Here is a 22,060-nt window from a genome sequence, read left to right as displayed (position 1 = left end):
CTACATTCGAACCTGCTTATATTGCATCCGTAGAATCGTCGCATCTATTACATACTCATCTGCACCCACACTTCAGAAGAGGCCTAGGTCGACTTTCCTAAGACTGATGGCCTTCGTCTGAATCAGGCGAGAAAGACGATCTGAGGGTCGCGTGGCCCGGATCGGCAGCGTAAACCAAATTGCGGTCGTTGTGCCAGCGTGGATGAGCAAGAGAATCCATGGAGGGAGTATGCGAGAGCAAGCCATTCAGACCTGGCAGAGCCACGTTGACTGGTACATGAATACCTTGGAGGCCGAGCTCATAGTCAGTGTATGGGTGTTTCTGGTCGTAAACAAAGGGCTCCACACCATAGCCATCAGAAGCGCTTTGCCATTCGGTGACATACTGCTTGTTGCGTTCAGTTGCTGCTGCTTGAGCGTCGAGATGAGAGACAACCGAGTCGATACGTCCTTGCGGTCGTGGCGCATCAATCTCGGAGGCGATGTTGACAGCAGTGAGCAGTTTGTCCAAACTCGTTCGAACGGGAAGCTGGTGAGAATGATAAGAGCTCAGGCCTTCGAAAGAGGGCTGGTTCTCCTGGTAGTGATGAGAAGTGCTAGTAATGGCTCGGGAAAGGCCCGCCGGTTCAGGTACCATCGAAGGCGCCATCGGAGCCTTATAGACTGACGCCGTATGCATAGATTCAGCCAAGGGAGCTGTTTCCCCCAGATATAGCGCCACCATGCCATCCTTGCAGCTCGGGTGCTCGTTCCAACTTACGCTTGGCTTGTTTTTCTTCGCCCAGCAGCCGGTAGTTGTTTCGAGATCGTCAAGCTTGTTGCCCCAGTGATGCTTCTTGACCTTGGATCGGCTGGAAAAGCCCTTGCCACACAGACTGTGAATGTAGTGCCCGCCTCTTCGACCTGACGTTGTGTTTTCGTCCGTGATCTTCTTCTTCGGTTTGGGTAGGAAGAATGGATGGTTGATGCCCGTGGTTGGTCTTGGAGTAGGATTAGCCGTGTGGGTAAAATCTTCGTTGATATCCTCCCTCACGTCGACTTGAACTCTGGAGCTTCCTCGACGACGCTTATTTGACGGTGGCGGCATATCATGGATGGCCTGTCCAATGGGCACAGCGATGGGAGTTCCGAGCACGGATGGGCTGGTGGCCTCCGTTTGTCCCTCGTTTGACGACGAGTGTGGAGACTGGTGAGTCCCGCGAGATAGAGCTGAGAAATCGCAGTAGCTGCTGGCGAAAGGGTGCGTGTAGTCAAGCATCGAACTACTGGCGACGGGAGACCAAGGCTGAATGTAAGAAGATCTGGGTTCTATGCGAATGTCAGCGATGGCCTATGGTATCTTATGAGGAAATAGCTGCTCACCCTTGGGATGGCCTGTTTCTTCCCATTCGTACTGAGAACGACCTGGATGCGGTACAGTTTCTACACCACATTGCTTGCTTGCATGGATTGTGTCTCCTTCATGGCTATCTCTCACGTGAGGACCAAAACGGGCAGAGTCGGTCAAAACAGGAGAGGTGAAGACGTTCGGGTGGCAGAATTGGCTCGCGGTCTGGTGCAGCAACGAAGATACTGGCATTCCAAACCCACCGTGATTACCAGATCCTACTGCTCCCGTAGGATGGACAGGTGGATAAGCGTGACCTGCCTCGTACCACAACGGAGAGATTGGAGGCAGACGCATCTGAGGCTGATGAGCTGGCTGTAGGAATTGCGGACTGGGGCTTCCTTGGCTGGGGAGCTCGTGCGAGCCAAAGTCAAAGTCGCCCACGCCCCAGTCTGCTTCCCTGTGGAATAGAATGTTCAAGAGATCTTGCTTGAGGTCTGCTTGGTCTCCGAGCGCGAGCCTGATCGCAACGAGTGTGTCCTTCTTTGACCGCGCTCCTTCTTGGAATCTACTGAGGATATCCAGGATAGTCATTACCTCAGATGATCCCTCGCCGAACCGCAGCTCCTTATGTCAGTATCGCTCGTATGGTGAAAAATCAAATCCTCCACATAGCTCGGAAGGAAATTCAAGAAAAACGACTTACTTTGAGGTTGATTAAGAATGTGTAGACAACTTGCCTGATGGGCTGCTGACGTCGCTCCACCTGTTCCTGTCGGTCGTTGGCTGCTACGGAGTGCGCCATTTCGGTGTGATGTAGCGATTGGTGTGCATCTTGAAGCACCTTGTCGCAGTTGAGAGCTTCCATGGCTTGGCTCAGACAGGTAGCAGCCCAGTCACAACACCGGCGTCGATGTGATATAGTTGTAGGATTGATAGCGATGGTGGACCTCGTGGCACAGGCGCTCGGTCCTCAAGTAGCCGAACCTATCGAACCTGTTTGAGCAGCGAGTTGTGCCTTCCGGTGAAATGATGATGAAACACACGTGAACGCGCGTCCACCGCTTTTCGGTCTCGCGGATGCGGTAGGTAATGCAATCTCAGCGTTTGTACAGTGCGTGGATACTCGCAGTCAGAGGATCTGGCGAGTTGTTTGTACGGGTGTCACAAGCACGGTCCTCTAGGCTCCATTCGGACAATTGGTGATGCGTCGGAGGGAAGTCGCGAGGGTGGCAACAGAACAACAACATCGCAATCTCGTTCCAACCAGCATATCCAAGTGATTGCATTGAATCACAGATACGGACTCGGTTCAAAATGTTCGTGTCGAGCAGCTTTGCACACGTACCGGGGTGTTCTGTTACGTCATGGTATTGTGACCTCTAGCGCCACCTGCAGTGACTCGTACGGTATCGTTGAATGGCCGCCGAAGCTCCGCTAAGTTCATGTGTCCTCCGGGGTGATCAAGCGGCCTCTGAAGACTGTTTGGCGGAAATGGCCGGCATCGTAAACCACCTCTACCACGCTTTTCCTGCAATGCCAACCGCTGTCCATTCGGTCGAATAGCACAAAGTCGGCGGGCTGACCAGGCTCTAGGGCAAGAGACGTGGAATCACAGCCGATGGCGGCTTTTGCCCGAGCCGACACGGTTTCCTGCATGAATGAGAATAGTCGAGACGGATCGGACGGCTACTTACATATAGGATCTCGGCGTCTTTCTTTGTTCCAGCCTGGTACAGACCGACACCGAGAGATGCGATAGCCTGAGTTATAGGTCAGCAACCGCTCTGAATGATGTGAGGGTGAACTCTTACCAGGGGATCGCAGTTTCCGTACGGCGTAAACGCATTGCCAACGTTGTTCACAGCAATCGCCGCATTAAACCCAAACTCTTTGATGAGTTCGACAACTGGCAATGTCCCACGCACGTTCTCTGGTGTCCGCATCATGAACAGATCGGAAGTCGGCAGGCCCACAAAAGAGATGGGCAGGCTGCCTACTTGCTGTCTCAGATGCGTCCACTCGTCGTTCCGGAACCTTGTCAATCTTGTGCAGTGGCCCAAGGTGATCTGTCTGCTCCCCCCTTTTTGGTTCCATTCTAGCTCTCTGATGACGTCTAGAGCACTCCAGACCAGAGGCTCTTTGTCTTCTTCTAAAAAGTAGTCAAGATGGAGATCGAGATGCTTCCCGTGCTTCAGAGCTAACTGCGTGATCCATTTAACATTGTCTAGAGACTTTTGCTCGTCGCCCTCAACGTACGGCGTGCTCCCAAGCACATCTACTTGCCCAAACGAGGCCGCGTCGGTCATGAGCTTTCTCACCTCCTCGCCCCCGTCCTGACCAGACAAGAGCGGCAGCTGGGCGAACGCGCATATCTGCACCTCGCACCGATCCTTGAACATCTCTTTCAACTTGAGACCCGCGTCCAAGCACTTCATCTTCACCACACCGTCCACTTCTACAAAGGCTCGCATGGCAGTTACACCATGTTGAATACTCTCTTCAATGAGGCGCGTGCCCCGTCTCAGGAGGTCATCTTCCTCAAACCTCGACTTTGCCTTGCCTGTCATCTCCATAGCCTCCTTGAAGTCGCCGCTCTGGATCTGCAGGTCGCCGAATTTAGGGTCTTGGAGGAGAAAGCATTTGTCGAGGTGGATGTGAGCGTGGCACAGCGACGGCGCTATGAGACGGTTGCCTCCATCCAGCGTGTCCTCGTCGTGGCCACCCTGGCAGTTGCTATGGTTGTCTATTGAGGCTATTTTCCCGTCTTTGATCGCGATATCCCAGAGTGTTGACGACGGCTCGTTCGGTAAGCGGACGTTGATTATCTTCTTCAGTGTCTTGGGTAACATCTTGTCCGGCATGCTCTCCCTCTCTTCATTCACACTGGAGGCTATATGCTTAGGGTCGATGGGCTGCGAGCTGACAAAGATGACTGGAGAAAAAGGATAGGAAGAGGAAGAAGCAGGAACAGCGGCAATGACGCTTAGATAACCCCAGGGAATGCTAGATCGCTTCACTGCACGAGCGTCGACAGGTGCCAAGAGCGATGCTGGAGCAGTGAATGGAACTGAACTCTCATAGCAGCAGAAATCACCTGTCAGCAGCTATCGACACACATGACACGAGGAGCCCTGATGTTGATGAGGCTGGAAATGGATGGAAAAGCTTGTGCAGTCGAGGGCTGGGTGGGGGTGGTGCCCCGCATGGCTATAGGGGAAGCTAGAGTATCCGTGCATGTAGTACGTACCTAAACCTTGACGCGTCTCCAGAGAAGTTACCATCCTATCCACCTTCCATCTCCACTGACGCGCTTTCATCGCGAATTTTGCTGCCGTTCATTTTCGCACACCTTCCAACATGCAGCCGAACTATCAGGCACGGGGATATAATTATCCGCAACAGCACAATGCAGCTACGCCTTCCCGACGACCAGGTAAGTCCCAATTGTCAACCACAGCGCCCACGACACGTCCGCCTGCACCGACCGCCTGCGCATACTCTCCGTAAAAGACGATGATTAGTAGGAACGACCTCGCTCACTTGTTCCGCAACCCAGGCCCCATTGTCCATCCGCCGCACCCGGCTACGCAACCGCAGTACAACACGGCCAACATGCAGGCGTCGCAGCGTGCCGAAGCCGAGCGCCGCGAGAAGATGCGCCGAATCGCAAAAAACCCGACCGACAAGAACATCCCCGAGGGCGTCGAGGACGTGTGCATTGGCGACGCCGTCGCGCGCTACAAGGAATTGCGCGAGGTCGAGCGCACGCTGGACGCAACTATGATGCGCAAGAAGCTGGACGTCATGGACTCGAAGCACCATTCGCGCGCATCGCGCTACGGCACCATGCGCATATGGATATCCAACACCGCCGAGAACCAGCCCTGGCAGAGCAGCGGCATCGACGCGGATGCGTTTGACTTTGAGAGCGAGAACAACGCGACGTACCGTGTCAAGATCCAAGGGCGCCTGCTCGACGAAGAGGGCGACGAGGGTCTCGAGGAGGATGACGACGATGACAAGGACGGCGATGCGATGTATGTCTGCTCAACTTTTCTATCGCGGTAGCGCTAGTTCGAGAGCTTGCCAATCGCATACACATCTCAGTACGAACACTAACCAGTACCAGGGACGAAGACGGAGCGGAGAAAAAGCCAGCCGCGAAACCGAAGCTGTTCTCGCACTACTTTACATCCATCAACATCGACTTCGACCGCGCCAAGAGCTTACAGCCCGACAACTTTACGCAAATCGAGTGGAAGCGACCCGAGAATCCTACTGCCAAGGAGGCCAACTTCAGCGAACTCGAATTCGAGCGCAAGGGCGACGAGAACATCAACATCACCATCAACCTGCAGCGCTACCAAAACCCCGAGGTCTTCCGCCTGAGCAAACCCCTCGCCGAGTTGCTCGACACCGACGAGGAGGACCGCGCTGGTGTGCTCATGGGCATCTGGGAATACGCGAGGTCACAACACCTACAGCAAGAAGACGATGAGCGCAAGTTTGCATGCGACGCCAGGCTGAAGGCTCTCTTCGGTGGCCAAGACCATTTCTTCTTCCCGAACCTGCCTCAGCTCATCAAACAACATCTCACGACCCTCCCACCTATTCAGCTCCAGTACACCATTCGCGTAGACAAAGACTACATCTCACCCGCTGCCGATTCGGGCAAGACCCCTTCCGAACCGACCGTATACGACGTCCAGGTCGCACTCGAAGACCCGATGCAGCCACTCTTCCAAGATATCCTACGCCGGCCAGACAGCATACAGACCCTCCAAGAGATTCAGAAGATCGACGAGCAGCTCGTACTGCTGATGGGGGCGATTGGCCAATCAAAGGCAAAGCACGCCTTCTTCACCAGCATGTCCAAGGACCCCGTGACCTTCTTCAAGCGCTGGCTGTCTAGCCAGAAGCGCGACCTGGAGGTGCTGCTTGGCGAGGCCACACGAGGTGGTGGAGAAGACATATCTGGCGAAGAATGGCGACGGGGAGGAGCGGACGGTGTATGGGGCAGCGAGGTTGCCAAGGAGAGCGTGGCCCTGTGGCTGGCCAGGTCCAACATCAAGCCTCATTAGGAGGAAGAGCTTGATTGATTTCCTTGCTAGGTTGTGGGAGTTTACACTCGTGTTCAGAGAGGCTGGGCGAAAAGACGGCGTTCATATTCGATACCCAAAGTTCAGTTTCTTCAGCTTCAACGATGATGCCGTAAACCGTTCTGTGGGGTGCTTAGATTGTGATAGATGACCGCGGCGTGGAAACTATGATAATGCGCATACATATCCAGCTATGAAGCTGGCCAAACGTCATCAAGTCTACTGAGTCTGTCCGGATGTTGCGTAGTGGAGTGTCTGGAAGGTCATATCTGTGTCAGCTCTGTACCCTGCACCGGTAAAGTGGATCGGCTTCACCCGGAAGCAGCTAGTGAATATCGTCATCTCTCTTCCTCACTCATCTTACTCCAGGTATCTGCAACATGAACAACCCAACAGCTTTCCTCTAGGTCAAAATGCCAGCCCTGTCTCGGTCTGACACGGCCAAAGTCTCTATTATTTGTCCATCTGCCTGTTGCGCACGGGTGTGTACAATGTCTCCCCAAAGCAGCCCAGCCGTATATGGATCGCGAAGCTTGGAAGACGAGATGTCGGGAAAAAACATTGGTGGCTTTGACGGAGCGGCTGGGAGGCATGTGATTCGTATCAGATGCAGCAAGGCTGGCTAAAGTACAGCGATATGTGGATTATCCAATCATAACCCTCGACAGAATCAGTATGCCTCCGGCGTCTTTCAGCCTTATCCGAAGTTGCATAAAATCCAACTGCTGGCACTATCACAAGCGTGGCTGGCTCTTCGCGCAAATTCTACCTGTCGGTTCTTTGTGACGATTGTCAATCCTTCGATCATATACCTCCAGCTCTATTCGGCCTTGTTATAAGAGCGGCAGCTGAATTCAAGGAACCACGTACCAATAACACAACATCATGGCAGTCGTATACACGGCCACTGGTTCTTTTGAACCTCTGGCGTCACGCTCTACTACTGGTAATGGTCTCAATGATGGGGTAATCGCGGGACTAGTCCTAGGATCCGTCTCCGGTCTACTCCTTTTCATCCTCCTCCTCTCTCTCTTCTCCTATACAGGCAAGTCAAGATCCTTGAGACAGGTTGTCAAGTTACAGGATATAGAGAATGATCATAACGCGGTTCAAAAGTGGCAGCTTCTATCGCCAGAGTTCTTAGGTGAAGCTCACTACCCCAAAGAGGGTCACTATGGGGAAGAGGCTTACCCTGAAATTGTTCATCCAGGGAGCCAGGTGGATCTACGTATCGCGACATCTTCTGCGTTGAGACCTGGAACTGGTCGAACACAAACGCTCAGAGATGGGATGATCGACAAACGAATAGTGCCTGACGATAAGAAAAACGCCTCCGAACCGATACCATGTTGGGAGGCACCATCGGATAGCATATCTTCGCTCCAGCAGCGTGCGGATTCTCTTGGGGAATTGGAAAAGACAATAGCAGATACAAAGCGAATCCAAGGGATCGAAGATACTTCTTTTCTGAACACTGTACCTACATACGATGGTAATGCCATGGGAACTATAATGATTCTAAAGCTGATTACGATACAGGACAAAGATCAGATGCGAAAACGACTCCAGCGTGTATTTTACCTGCCCAGAAGAGGCGCTTCCAAGATGCTAAGGGTTTTTCCGCTTGGGGCCTACAGAAAGAACTGTTCGATGATGTCGAATCTGCCCTAGATCCGCGTGCTTCATACCACGAAGAAGAACCATGCTGGCATGGATCTCCCGGTGCCTATTGGGATAACGACAACAAAAGCCCATTTGCAATCTACCAGCATCATTCGAGTCCAGACGAGTTTCTGTCTGCTGGTCCAATCTATACACCCACGATAGCTTCATCCATTACGCCGGTGATTAAAAAGAAACGTGGAAGACCAGGAAAGCTGGAGTCACAACGTAAGGCGCAAGAGGCTGCTGCGAGGGGCGAGGTATATCCAGCACGAAGGAATGAAAGACGACCTACGATAGGATTGTCTCAGTCATCCACATCTAGGGAAACCATGAGTCCAATACCTTCCGAATGTATCAAAACTGACACAGTCATTTATGGACCTGAAGAATACAGAATCAGTAGCAAGGGAGATCGGATAGCCTCGCGTTCAGTTCTTGGAGGCCAACCACGCACTTCGTGTGCCGACTTTGGCAACAACCAGCAGACGACAGGCTTCCAGCACGGTTTCACTCATTCAGCAAGTACACCTGGCGAAAGTTCACTGAGAAAGGCTGAGAGTACCACTACCATCAACCCTTGGAACTTGGAGTACCAGCCTAATCCAGTCATTTTCCCTCACTTATCAAGCATATCTGGAGCTGAACCAGAACGGGGTTCAAGGAACTACCCATGTTCTACTGCACCTACCTTGGGGTCTACAAGCCTCAAAAACCCCATTGAGCTTTATGGGTCACAAATGAATGACTTGGAAAGCACTTCGACCATGGAGGCACCTTTGGTGACATTCGATCATGGAGGCGTCTCACCAGCGCTACAATTTGGAGATTCGGAGTCTTCGCAGCCTGCAATACATGCTTTGAGATCTGATGAATTAGATCTTGCAGTGAAGGATGTCTCGTCCATTACAACAACACTGGTAGTATTGTTACCATCTAAAGACAATGGTCGCCGCGCAAACGAGCCTAGCGCCTACAAGCGTATCAAGTACGACGCAGATCTACCAACAGAGCAGTCTTCGAGAGACACATGCTCCGATGATCTGGTCATTTGGTCACCGAGCGGTTCTGAACGGGCAAAAGGCAATCTGGTTCCACTTACTTCACGTGTATTTTCACACTCATCGTCAACACGTGCTTCAGGGAAAGCACAAACTCCAAACTCTCTCTCAACATCGACAGAAGCAAATACAAGTTTGTTGTACTCGTGCCCTGTCTGCCATTTAGGTTTCCGAACCCCAGGTCTCAGGAGGTATGTTCTCCTTGGCGATAGGCCGTGTTTATCCTTTGCGTGTTGTACTAATCATATATTCTTTCAGAAATCACCAGAATCGTAAACACGATCTACGGTACGTTTGCGAAATCTGTAAAGCAAAGTTTGGGCTCTGCACCGACCTTCGACGTCATGAAAACAGCGTTCATCGAGATGATATGCAGATCCCTTCTCAGAACTTGTTTCAGTGCACAAATGTCGGCTGCATGGCCCCGGGAAAGGTGTATGCCCGGAAAGATAACTTCACGAGACATGTAGAGCGTTGCAAGAGGGCTGTCGCGAAAGCCAATTCAGAACATGATGCAAGCATGAAAAAGCATGAGGGGGACAACAGACACTGGAAACAGCCGAGTCAAGCGTGGGAACATGATCGAGATGTGGCAATGTGAGGCAGACCGGGTGTTTTGGAGGACTCTCACTCGAACCAATGGTGACTCGGTACTTTACGATAGCCCGGTCGAAGCATACGTGCATCGGTGGGTTGCCCTTCGCAGGACTGTACGGAAAAGTTGTGTGTCTCTGGAACTATATGATAGGACGACTTTTCACAGCGGCGACGCGGATGTACGGTATCTCTTGCTTTGTGCCAATCAGCGAGCGTATACAGAGTCTGCTTCCTGATACTATGAGGGAAGAGTGCATTCGCATGATGCACAAGATAGAGTCCCTCGAGGTGACGCCATCTGCACGTGTGATTGGCTCCGCTCCAGCACATGAGTGTGCCTCACTCAGCCTCGCTGTTGCCCGTTAATCCCATAATTATAGCATCTCTTGCTTTCTGCTGACCCGAAATAACTTTCCATTACTACCATAGGTACCCTTACAGTCAAGATGGCCCCCATTGCCTTCGCTGTCCGCTCCACAATGTTGCATACTGCGCCTTCGCGTAACAAACGAGCCTCATCTGCGACCGACAGCCCCGCTGTCTTGATTGGTATCAGTGTCTCAATTGTATGCTTTGTTGTCTTGATTGGGGCAGGATGTTTCTTCTTCTGGAGAAAGAGGAGGTCGGGAAGAAAACGGAGTGCAGGTGATGTGGAGAAGCCTTCGGAGCTTGACACGACATGTAGTCAACAGAAGCACAGATACGAACGGACCGAGCCAAGAATAACATCAGAGCTAGATGGTGATCTGGTTCCAGTCGAAGCCGGCGCCACTGCTACATTTTCAAGATATGCAGCATTGTTACGGCAGCCACAAGAGCTCGCATCTGCGGAGAAATCCGACTTTGCAGGACCGGATAGATATAGCAACCCAGAGCAGTTTGTCGATTACAGTAGGAGCGTAGAGCAAGAGAGTTCACCTATTGGGCGAAGTGAGTTTTGACCCCGGTTGTTCTTGAGCTTTCACTAATGATGTTTCTTTAGTACAACCGTCAAATAAGCTTCTTGCTCATGCCAATATTGGAAGCACTAGCGATCTAGGAGTGCTAAGCATCCAACAGCCTATTCCAGCTTATGTCAATCCATTTGATGTTGAACTCCACCTGAACCCAGTTTACTATCCATCTCGTGCTGGTCCATCTAAAAGACCAGACATGGACCCGGATCAGACGCCGTATCCCCCGGATTCCGATAGGCAGTGCGATCGCAGTCTCATCCCGCTTCCTCTAAGATCAGGAACATCGGATATGGAGATGAGTTCTATAGCTACGTCCGCAAATGCCGATGAACTGCATGTTCGAGAGCCAACGCCGAACAGCAATAAGACATCCATCGACGTGGAACAGGGAGCAACCGCATGGCCATTGAGAGACACACGAAACCAGGTGGATCCAGAAATCCAACGGCAAACCGACCACTCAAAGACCACCGATGAGCACGATAAGATGGACATAGACACAACCTCTAGCTCCTCGCCAACTCCTCGACTAGCAGGCACAAGTCGTGCTTTCTCTCCACCACCTGCTTCTAACCTGGCGCCCCGCAAGAGAGTTGCAGTCCTCGATCTCCACCCTCTGGAAACCGGCAGCGGAAAAGCTGAACTGCGCAATGACCAGAGCAAGAGTCAGGACGACCGCTCGAGCCAAAAACGACGTGCCAAACAACGCACGCTGATGCCCAAATCGTCGTCTCCACAATCAAGCAAGTCTACGCCTGGTTCTGCAAAGACCGAGTCGAGTTTTGCGTCAACGGCTACAAACACCACGCATGCTACATCGCCAGAATCAGCCATCACAACCCCATCCATCGCAACAGCATCACCGGCCAGCTCCCGGAATGCTACAGAAAACAATCTTGAATGTCAAACGTGCGGGCAATTGTTCAGCACTGCAGGTCGCCAGAAGTATGTATTTCCCCCATGTCGCAAGACAGCTTCCATGTGTGTGATACAAACCTTGTCTACACCCACTCCAGTCCATCTCAAATATTACCATCACCAAAACACATACTAACCCAATCTCTCTCCAGGAAACACTACAACCGCATACACCATCTCCGCTACGTGTGCGACATTTGCGCACGGCCGTTCGGCGTAAGAGCAGATCTAGAGCGCCACGAGCACACCGTGCACGCAGAGTTTTTCCGCTCTCTCAAGCGTTCCTGGTGCACTGTTCCTGGGTGTCCAACGCCGAACAAGGAATGGAAGCGCAGAGACAATTTCACTAGACACGTCAGAAGCTGCGAAGCGAGGGCGGCCAACAAAGGCAAAGGCAAAGGGAAAGAACGAAGCCGTAGTAGAGTAGAAAAGCGCGAGTTTCAAGAGTGAAAAAGATGGGTATTTAACGTCTCGAAACAATTACCATAAATAAAGTCAGTCCTCATCTTCCCCACGTAGTTCATACTCGTAGAACTCGCGCAGACAAAGGCATGCATGCTCATGCGTTCCGCGTCCAAAACATTGCTATATCCACACATACAAATGTACAATGGCGCAGCTCCCTCGTCGTCGTGCTCCTCTCAGGGAAGCCGCCTGGTCTTTCTTCTTCTTTTCCTCATTCTATGTTTCTCTAACATCGTGCTGCTAGCAGAGGAAGCTCTCTGCCTCATCATACCAACACTCTTTAATGTAGAAATAAATAAAAAACGACGTAACCAACAACGCCCGTCTCGCACACCTTTCCCAGGGTGGTGGAACATGCAAATTTGATGCGGTGTATAAGGAGAAGCGACGACATTTCAGGCGTCGCAGAGCCGGGAGGGTGGCATGAAAAGCCCAACGCCAGAAACGCCACGCAGGAGAGAGGGACCTGGACCAGGGAAAACATTTACTGAAGGGAACTCGTGGGCGGCGGCGTTGTCAAGGGGCGTGAAAAGTGGCAAAAGACGAGGTTTTCAAGTGTTACTGATGATGACTCGGGCGCCCTCTTTTCCCAGCACGCCGCGCTCCTTTGCCTTGGGACTCCTGTCGCGGCCCTTTTTGCGACTGAGGAAGCCGAGCATGCCGGACGGTTTCTCAGTGTGGCCGTCTTTCTGTACAAGGGCAGAACTCTGGTTAGCCATCTCAGTCCAAGAGCCATGCTCATTGAGAACTACCTGTACGCCGCCGGTTGTGCTGATGCTGCGCTGCGATCCGCGCTGGCGGTTGTTCATAGGGCGGGAGAAGGAGGGCGTCGGAACCTCGGAGCCGTCGTGGGGGAAATAGTCGACATGCTCACCACGCTGCGATGTAGGTGAGCCGGTGTTGGCGGTTTGGTTGAGGATGTTGGTGGCAAGCGGAGGGCTGCCGTTGGGCGACTGCGTTGATCGTGCGGTAGTACCCGAGCGGGTAGGGTGGAGGTCGCCATCCTGAGATCTGTTGTTCGGCGCGACTGGGCGCCCCCACGGATCTACCTGCCCAGTTGGACAAGCGGGAGCGTTGTCCGGTTGGCTTGTATTGCTCGCTCTTGAGCCGCCGACCGAGTCTTGGGGGTCTGCCACTGCTACAGCAGCCGGGGGCCGTTGGTCTGCAGCCGTGGTGTAGTTGAAGGGCTCAAACAACGTCTCGATCATCCGGTGCAGCTCCTCGGCCCGTATCTCCTGCTCGGTCGCATCGTCCTTGAGCGCTTCTCTGGGCTTCTGTCTGCGCGCTCTCGCCTCAAGCGGTGCCTCCTCAAGCAACAACTCTTCCAGATCGTAGGTCGCGTCAAAGTTGGTCTTGTCGCTCGACGGGATAAAGACGGGCGGGATCTCCTTCCGCTCCAGCGCGACAAAATCGAGGGGGCGGAAGAAGGGGTTGTCTGTAAACGACTCGAAACCAATGGCGCCTATGCGCTTCTTCCGGTTCTTCTCGAGCAGCGAGCTGATGGCATGCAGGCAGGGCATGGACACGGGCGGGCTGGTGACGGGATACGTGGGCTCTCCCTTTGAGATCTTGGCGGCGAGCGAGTCATGGCTGCTGGCCTCAAAGGGCCGCTTGTTGTAGATGCATTCGTAGAAGAGCACACCCAGGGACCACCAGTCGACTTCGCACGAGTATCCCTTGCCTTCGTACACTTCGGGGGCCAGGTAGGCGAGCGTGCCAGACTTGCTCGTCAGCGGCTTGTTGGGCGTGAAGTCGGAGGCGACGTTCTGGGAATGTTAGTGACAGCTGGCACGTGGGTGGGATCGAGCATACAAAGTCTGCGAGATGGACGTGGCCCTCGGAATCCAAGAGCACGTTGTCTGGCTTGATGTCCCTGTGCACAATGCCTTGCTGGTGGATGTAGCGCACGGCGCAGCCCAGCTGGGCGATCCAAAAGCGCACTGCCTCTTCGGTAAACGTCTTCCGCGAGATGTGGAAGCGCAGATCGCCGCCGTTCATTAGGTCAACCACAATGTATCTGGTCTCGTCAGCTTTACACGCAGCTGAACAACAGGGCGGAAGACATACAGATATTCGATGTCCTGGAAGCTGTAGCGCAGGTTGCAGAGGAAGGGGTGGTTCAGATGCTCGAGCATGCGCCGCTCGCGAATGATGTTGCGGACACTCTCGGAGCGTACCACTGTCGCACAACGTCAGCACCGGTCCCTGCTAGTGTGCAGTCGCACCTGGAGTACATGCCTTCATCTTTCCGTATGTACTTGAGCGCAAATGTGAGGCCCGTGTCTTTCCGCTCGACGATGCGCACCTTGCCGAACGCGCCCTTGCCAACAACTCGCAGCAATCGGAAGTGGTTGAGGTTTACTGCAAGCGTGTTAGTGACCGTGTTCGTTATTCCATCTCTTCCACCTTTGCGGCTCCGAGGCCCGTGGACGACGGCGTGGGGACGCACCTTGGTCGGTGAAGACGACGGGCTTGCCGTTGCTCTGACCCATGGGAGGCTACAATGGCAGATTGCCTGAGGAATGGGAATGCGTGTCTAGTAATGCATCAGGCGGCAGATGGACGAGGCCGTAGGTGCTTGGACGGCCTGGTGGTGGGAACGGCGGTGGGGACGGCGTCGTGGTTGCGGGCGTCGTCTGGAGGGCTGGCGAGGACGGGGCGGGTAGTCGGGGATTATTAAGGCAGAAGCAAGTGGCAGCCGACGTGAGATGGAAGCAAAGCAGAGGTGAAAGGAGGGCCCGACAGGATTGAAGAGGCACGTTTCGCCGGCGTAGCCCAAGACGGCCTAGTGTCGGCGGGACTAGTGGGCAGGAAATGCATGGGTTACACGTTTTGAGTCGCATCCTTGCACGTCGACTGGGCCCTCAGCGACGACCACAGCAGCTTCCAGGCAAGCGTCGAGCCTCCGCTAGTCATGCGTCAGCCACAGCACAACGCCCACCCACGAGGCCTGGCCGCACCATCTGCACAGGACTGCCATCTGCATCTGCGTGTCTCTGTCTAGACATGTCTGGCGTGCCGTGTGAGATTTGCGCACTCGGCCGCATGCACCCGGAATGCCATGTGCAGCTTACCCACGGCCAGCGGTCACGGGACACTCTATCTGAGCCGTCATAGTCCCAAGGTTTCCGGGGTTCAGCGAGACGTCGTCCTGCTCCCGTCTGATCTGCGCTACGCCCGGGCTCATCGTGAAACACATCTTCAACCACACGCCCGACGCCGCGCAATCATAGCACTGGCCTAGCTCGGGAGTCGTTGTCGTTTCCTTCCTCCTGCAACCGCCACATATCAAAGCTGGTAGGCGACAGCTGTCTCGCCGATATTGACCTTTCCAGACCCTTTGTCGTCGTCGTCGTCGTCGTCGATAAGACCAGCGATCGCTCCCGGAGCCGGCGCCGATTGGCCTTTTCTCCCTTGGTTTCTTCTCCCCCAAGACCCGCTTTCTTCTACTAACAACGTAGAGCCGTGCGACGGGCGACCACCTCTGCAGCAAACCAGCGGCCGGTACTCACACCCGCGCTGGAGCGGAATTGCTTTGGCATCCTTCGCGGTTTTTTGACGAGAGGTAAAGACAGCAAGTCGCTCCACCACCTGGTAGCGCCCACGAGCACACTGCAGAGCCAATGCTCGCACGCCGAGCTCGACGGGTTGGCGCCCACATTGTATTCCCGGAGCCGTGTTGGCTAGGCAAACCTTCACTCGTCTTGACCCAGACGTCCTTGCCTTGGCCCGTCCTTTTCGTGCCTTCCCCAGGGACCTGCACTAGTCCTCCACATACACCCCCTGTCACTAATCACCAGCTGCATCTCCTACTTGGCCAACTCTCGTTCCCCTTGACACCACCACAACTACACCGTGGCTCTCTCGGGAATTTCTGAGTCGCCATGCATGCATCCCTGCCTACAACCGTCCCGCACCCAACACCCAATCCCATTCGCGAGTGTTGCACAACAGCCCAGCACAACAGGCACAGGCGAGACTCCTCCGCGGATGCGCGCCGCTGCAGTCGTTGCATGTCTCTGTAGTGGGCGCGTAGTACAGAGTTTCGGCTGAGCCCACACCAGGCTAAAGAGGTCGCGTTCTAGAAGACTTCCGCTCCTGCCGACCTGCAGCAGTGTGGACACCATTCTACGCGACTACTGCGTGTCGCCTGCAGCCATGTGGACTTGTTCAGCCTCGTAGTGCCCTCCTAACCAAGTCTGCCGCCGTCTGCGGCTGTAGCTCATCTCCTCGAGCATGACGCCTTGTGTCAGGTCCTCGATGCTAGGGCACCCTTTGCGCGCCCTTCTGCGCCCATGTGGCACAGCAACTCCTACGCTGCCCCTGTGTGTTGGCTTCCCACCAGAGCCTACCCGTTCCCAGGTCCCTGTTGCTGGTCTTGCACCCGCGAAAACAAGCCAGTGTCTCTCCAGTGCAGTGGTGCCTGACGGGTAGGATCGCTACTGTCCGCTCTCTTGGGTTCCAGCTTTGGGAATATGCGATCCCGCAGTCGAATCGTCTACCAGACACATCGACATCACCAAGGGCTACCTCTGCGATGCTCGCTTAACATGGGATTGCATCAACTTGCAGAATGGCGTCGTTAGTCACTCGGGCCCTAATTGGCTGGAACCATATCCCTATGGACTCGGCTCCAACACGAACAAGCCACTGGCCATCACATGTACTGTAGTCATGTCCTTAAGCTCCGGCACTCTACTGGCGCTACCACGCATCTCAAGACTGCCCACCAGCCCTGAAACACTTGTTTCCATGCATCCAGCTCAGCTCAGTGTGCGAGCGGTGCTTTTCCCTACTATTAGCGCCTTCGGAACCAACCTCATGGGCACGGACCTGGCGTGAGAGACTGCAGCGTCCAGAGAACGTCGCACGAAACGTGGTCCTGCAGCCCCGGCGTCATGTTGCGGAGAAGAGAATTGAGCTCTACGCCGGATCCGAATAGGAAATTGATCACGCTGGGTGAGTCTGACCGAAAAGCCTCACGAAAATTCTCTCGCAGCTCCTATATTGCTTGGATACACAACCTGCACTTCATGCACGCAATCTATGGACATCCTGGCAAACACGAGCTCGGGGCGAGCGGGTGAGTTCTGTACTACAACGGGCTGCATTGTCTGCACAAGGAAGGTTTATGCTTGTCGTTGTATTAGAGGTGAAAGGGCTGGTGGGTGTGCTTCTTGTGTATCTTCAACTCCGGTGAACAATCGGCAAATTCGGCATTGAAGCGAAGACTACATTTTCGGGTCGGTATCTCTCCATGCAGATTTCGGTACTGTGCCGGACGGTCCATGTAAAGACGCGGCAAAAGAAAGACAGCCTGGTATGGCAGTACTAGGTGTCCTTGCACCCAAGAAGGGTGCTACCACCTTCAACCTTTCGAGCTCCACCAGACAATGCACACAGCGATATCCCTGTCCGCATATGCGGTACTACCCGAAACTCGTATCCTCATACCAAAAATACAGCGTCGGTATGGGTACGCCAGACGTCAAGTCGACATCGCTTTTTATAGGTGTAGTAAGATTTGTAGCCTGTCGCGTCAGACAGATGCAGCCGTCCTGCGGTATATGCAGCTGTCGTTCTACAGGACTGAGATTCCACGTGGTCTCTCGCACAGCGGTGTACAGGGTCAAGGCTAAGCAGCCATGGCGCAGGTGCGTCGTCGCGAAAGCGTGGGTTTGCTTTTGCGGAACTACAGTGCGCTCGTGGTAGTACGGCTGGGAACAGAAGAAAGTCTCAGCTCGTCGATCGGCTCCCAATGCTGGAGTTGTTTATCCAGGCAGCAACAATCGTCGTCTGGAACAAGCCTGCAGGACGCCTGGATGCATGGTCGGTTATCGAATGCACTGGTTGGGTGGGGCTCTGTGCAGCTGGCTGCCTTCGACACGAGCACCATGTCTGGGTCAGTGTAGAATAGCTGAGCTCAAAGCATCCAAGTTCTTATTCCCGTCTGTCGGCAGGAATACGCGACTTGTGTGCCGCGATGTCAAAGAACGGGTGCAGGAGATGCTGGTCCTGCCGAAATCTACATGGAACGATGGCAATTTGTACTCGATATCATCCGTAGTTGGAGTGGCAGGCCATAGAAAACACGACAGCCAGCTTGGAGTGCTAGGCAGCAGTGCGAATCGCGATTCTCCTAGGAATGAATAAGTCTTGTGCGGCTGTGAAAGTAGGAAGATGATGCCAACTGAAACTAGAGCAGCCTCGGAACGCCTTGTCGCACATAGACATTTACAAGTAAACTGAGGATGGTGGTCAAGCCGAGGCAGCTCTAGAGGCTCTTTTCGAGACCTACCAGAACGGTGGTGTTTTCCTCTGGCCAAGTACAAGTCGCACTGAGGTGTCCCTCCGCAATGCTCGGCCGCCGTCTTGCGGTCTGTGAGCACCTAGGTATGCACGGCCATTGACGGCGCCAAGCGGCTGCTGCAGGGTCGCCGACGACGTTGCGCATTGTTACTTGGGTGCGGAACGCAATGCGGTACCTGTGACGCTCTTCACTCGACTGGGCCGTTGCACTGTAAGGACGCAACGTTGCTGGCCTGGGATCCGGTTCCTCGGTTCGGCAGGCACTAAGCCCTATGCCCAAGCTTTCAACACGTTGCGACTACCCTCCCCAGCACAAAGTCGAGCATCCCGCGATGCTCTCCACCAGCAACCCCAGCCCCGCACGCCATGAACGGGGCAGACACACGGACATGCGCTGAATTGCACACGACGGGCCACCTGCCCACGCCCACGTCGACGCCCGAGCCGGACGAGCTGGCACTCCCGGGCGCCCGCCGCAACAATGACGCCAGGAGCGAGGAACCACCACAAAACATGACGAATGGCTCCAGGGCCGAGACAAGCAGTGCAATTAGCTCGAATGCCCCGAGCAGGCGGCCGAGTGTGCACGAAGAGGCCATCCTCTCAGACACAAGCGAGAAGATACGGCCTATCAAACGGCCGGGAGATGTGCGGAGAAGAAGCAGCGTGTCGGAGCACGACAAGATTCTCAAGCTCAGTCCCCGCCAGGTCCAGGAGCTCACGAGCGAACCCGCGAGCATCCCCGTGCGGGCAGCGACTCCAATTCTCGAGGACGAACTAGAAGACGTCGCGCCGCTGGAAAATGCGGACGGACAGGGCAAGAACAAGCTCTTGGGCGTCGTGTTGGAGCGGCCAGTGGAGCTGAATGGCGAGGCCAGAAGAGACAAGGGATCACGGGGGCGGGAGAAGGAGGTCGTCCTGATCAAGACATCTGCAGCCGAGTTGCGCAACGGCCGGCCAGCCCTCAGCTCACGGTCCGTCACTACGCCCTCGCTCGTACGGAGAACAACGTCCAGGTCGCGCTCACGCACGCACACGCAGACTCAGGAGACAGAGGACCGCCGACACGGCAGACATGTGCCTCCGCCGCCGAGTCTGGACCACAGAGACGGCACATCAAAGGGCCACGACCGACACAAAGAGACGCGTGAGATGCGCGAGCACGTGTCGCCGACACCCATTGCGCTCCCGCTGCCGCCCATGTCGATGCCTACCTTTCTCTCGCTCGAGCTCTCCGCAAGCCGCCCCTCGCCACTGTACATATACCGCCCGGCGACTTCAGACTTTCCCTACGAGTCGTCCGAGATCAAGTACGAGCGGCTGCTCAACTTCCTGAGGATCCCGCTGAAGATCGAGGGCATATTGGGTTTCGGCGCTCTGGCCTGTCTCGATGCATGGATGCATGTTCTGACCATCCTTCCCCTCCGCTTTCTGCTTGCCATTGTTATCCTGGTCAAATGGTGGGGTTCCGTCATCGTCAAAGAGTTCCGTGACCTCTGGGCTTTTGTGTACAATGGCCTTCCTCGCTTTTGGCAGCGCAGGAAGCAGACCGATGTCCCCACGCCTCTGCCAACGCCCGTCGACGAGGTGGCTCCGTCCATGTCGCGCAAACCGTCGTCCTCGACTGTTCCTCCAGCCAGTACTACAGGAAGGAAGGATCAGCACTTGTCGACGACCTTCAAGTTCCCAGACCTGGATGAGCTCAGAGCGCGCCGGCCTCGCAACTCCCGGTTCCGTCATCGGCGCACCAAGTCTACGCCATCAACGCTGCAGCCAAGTCACAAAGCAGACATTCTGAAAGGCCTCCTGGTCATCGCCAGCTGCTTTGTCTTGATGCGCTTCGACGCCAGCCGCATGTACCATGGCATTCGCGGCCAGTCAGCCATCAAGCTCTATGTCATCTACAACGTCCTCGAGGTGTGTGACCGCCTGCTTTCGGCTGTTGGTCAGGATGTGCTCGAGTGTCTCTTCTCCCGCGAGACGCTGGACCGCAATCCCGACGGCAGGAGCAAGGTTCTCCGACCACTCGGCATGTTTGCCCTCGCACTCGTGTACACGGTCGCCCATGCTACAGCGCTCTTCTACCAGGTCATCACTCTGAACGTGGCTGTCAACTCCTACTCCAATGCACTCCTGACACTGCTCATGTCCAATCAGTTCGTGGAGATCAAGGGCACTGTGTTCAAGAAGTTTGAGAAAGAGAATCTTTTCCAAATCACCTGTGCAGACATTGTAGAGCGCTTCCAGCTCTGGCTCATGCTTCTCATCATTGCAATGCGCAACGTCGTCGAAGTTGGCGGCCTCAGTATCCAAAGCAGCGAGACGTCGTGGACGACCATGTTTACTGGATCCACGAATGCGTCTGCGACTCCATTCAAGGCCACGAGTATCATACCCATGAGCTTTACTATTTTCCCCAAGTACATTGCCCAGGTGCTCAATCCGTTTCTACTGGTATTGGGCAGCGAGATGTTTGTCGACTGGCTGAAACACGCGTACATTACCAAGTTCAATCAGTACAAGCCGGAAGTGTATAGCAAGTTCTTTGACGTTCTAGCCAAGGACTATTACTCCAACGTGAGCTGCCGCACCCTCTCTGTACTATCTAGCTAACACCCACAGGCCTTTGCTGATGCAGACTTGACACGACGCCTGGGCTTGCCAGTCATACCACTGTCCTGCCTCTTCATCCGTGCTGCTATCCAGACCTACCACATGTTCATCGCCATGCATATGCCGCCCCCTCTGCACACAACAACGACATCGCTCTCTTCGGACCCCGCCTCGTCCCCCACGACGACCGCAGCTCTCGCGCATATCGACCACGTCTTCCGCCGCGCTCTGGGTCGTTCCTCTTTTGGTGCTGGTCTTCCCTCCCAAGCCTGGTACCACCCCTTGTCCTACACCCTCGACGATCTGATCGCCGGCTCGACCATGCTCATTGTCTTCCTCGTCGGCTACTTTGTCTTCCTTGCTTTCAAACTCATTCTCGGTATGCTGCTACTGTCCATCAGTCGCAATCGCTACCACGGCATGCAGGAGCGGGAGAAGATGAACGTCGAGACTGGGGGCAAGAGGATCGGGGGCTGGGGCGTTGTGGATGTGGACGAGGAGAAGAGGAAGGTGATTTACGATGACGATCCCGAAACGCTGAAGCGGTTGAGGGAGAGGGACGAGAAGGGTAGGAAGAAGGAGCAGGAGGAGAGGGAGAGGGGGACGAGCTTTGGACATGTTAGTCGGTATGCGATGGTTGCCAAGAGAATATGGTGATGTAGTATAGTTTGTTCACATATATTTACGACCTGTTTCAATCCTACAGACTATGCTCGTGTCTTTGATTTGATTATTACTCAATTTGGTGATGACTTGCAACGATGCCTTCGTTCGGGTCAAGCATCGCGTGTCTGAGCATTCATTGAATCCTACCGAGGTTAACGTTGGCGCTGCACGCTAGCGGCACGCCTCTTCAGCTCCCACGCCTTTTCAGCTGCCACGGCCGTGACATGTCTGTCTTGATCACAAGCTTGCCTCTGACATTTTACCATCTCGTCGTTGTCCTCGAAACATCTGAAGCTAGATTTGACGCCTTCGCCTGCGCTTTAGATTTCAACCACCTTTCATCCAACTACATCTCCCAACCATGGCCGAGCAATCCATCCCCAA

General features: G+C 54.4%; 5 protein-coding genes across 5 annotated transcripts; 2 read left to right on the top strand and 3 right to left on the bottom strand.

Moving 5' to 3' along the window:
- Positions 1–97: 97 nt before the first annotated feature.
- ACET3X_001797 (uncharacterized protein) lies at positions 98–2,132 on the bottom strand (the record flags this gene model as incomplete). The annotated part of the gene is made up of 4 exons (XM_069447129.1): positions 98–577; positions 761–1,308; positions 1,363–1,951; positions 2,034–2,132. The coding sequence occupies 4 exons, from the start codon at positions 2,130–2,132 to the stop codon at positions 98–100; spliced, it is 1,716 nt and encodes a 571-aa protein (XP_069312039.1).
- A 638-nt stretch (positions 2,133–2,770) lies between these two features.
- On the bottom strand, positions 2,771–4,179 carry ACET3X_001796 (uncharacterized protein; the record flags this gene model as incomplete). Its single annotated transcript, XM_069447128.1, has 3 exons — positions 2,771–2,980; positions 3,025–3,090; positions 3,142–4,179. 3 exons carry the CDS (start codon positions 4,177–4,179, stop codon positions 2,771–2,773), a joined length of 1,314 nt encoding a protein of 437 aa, XP_069312038.1.
- A 435-nt stretch (positions 4,180–4,614) lies between these two features.
- On the top strand, positions 4,615–6,608 carry ACET3X_001795 (uncharacterized protein). Its single transcript, XM_069447126.1, has 3 exons — positions 4,615–4,763; positions 4,887–5,367; positions 5,460–6,608. The coding sequence occupies exons 1-3, from the start codon at positions 4,688–4,690 to the stop codon at positions 6,409–6,411; spliced, it is 1,509 nt and encodes a 502-aa protein (XP_069312037.1). The 5' UTR covers positions 4,615–4,687; the 3' UTR covers positions 6,412–6,608.
- A 6,031-nt stretch (positions 6,609–12,639) lies between these two features.
- On the bottom strand, positions 12,640–14,580 carry ACET3X_001794 (uncharacterized protein; the record flags this gene model as incomplete). Its single annotated transcript, XM_069447125.1, has 6 exons — positions 12,640–12,777; positions 12,841–13,854; positions 13,901–14,105; positions 14,156–14,267; positions 14,327–14,449; positions 14,538–14,580. The coding sequence occupies 6 exons, from the start codon at positions 14,578–14,580 to the stop codon at positions 12,640–12,642; spliced, it is 1,635 nt and encodes a 544-aa protein (XP_069312036.1).
- Positions 14,581–18,763: 4,183 nt separating this feature from the next.
- On the top strand, positions 18,764–21,667 carry ACET3X_001793 (uncharacterized protein; the record flags this gene model as incomplete). The annotated part of the gene is made up of 2 exons (XM_069447124.1): positions 18,764–20,974; positions 21,020–21,667. 2 exons carry the CDS (start codon positions 18,764–18,766, stop codon positions 21,665–21,667), a joined length of 2,859 nt encoding a protein of 952 aa, XP_069312035.1.
- Between the last annotated feature and the right edge of the window lie 393 nt (positions 21,668–22,060).

The sequence above is a fragment of the Alternaria dauci genome, chromosome 1 (genome assembly GCF_042100115.1).
Source record: "Alternaria dauci strain A2016 chromosome 1, whole genome shotgun sequence".
Taxonomy (NCBI): domain Eukaryota; kingdom Fungi; phylum Ascomycota; class Dothideomycetes; order Pleosporales; family Pleosporaceae; genus Alternaria; species Alternaria dauci.
Note: the sequence above shows the minus strand (reverse complement) of the source record. Positions and strands in the feature narration are given on the sequence as shown.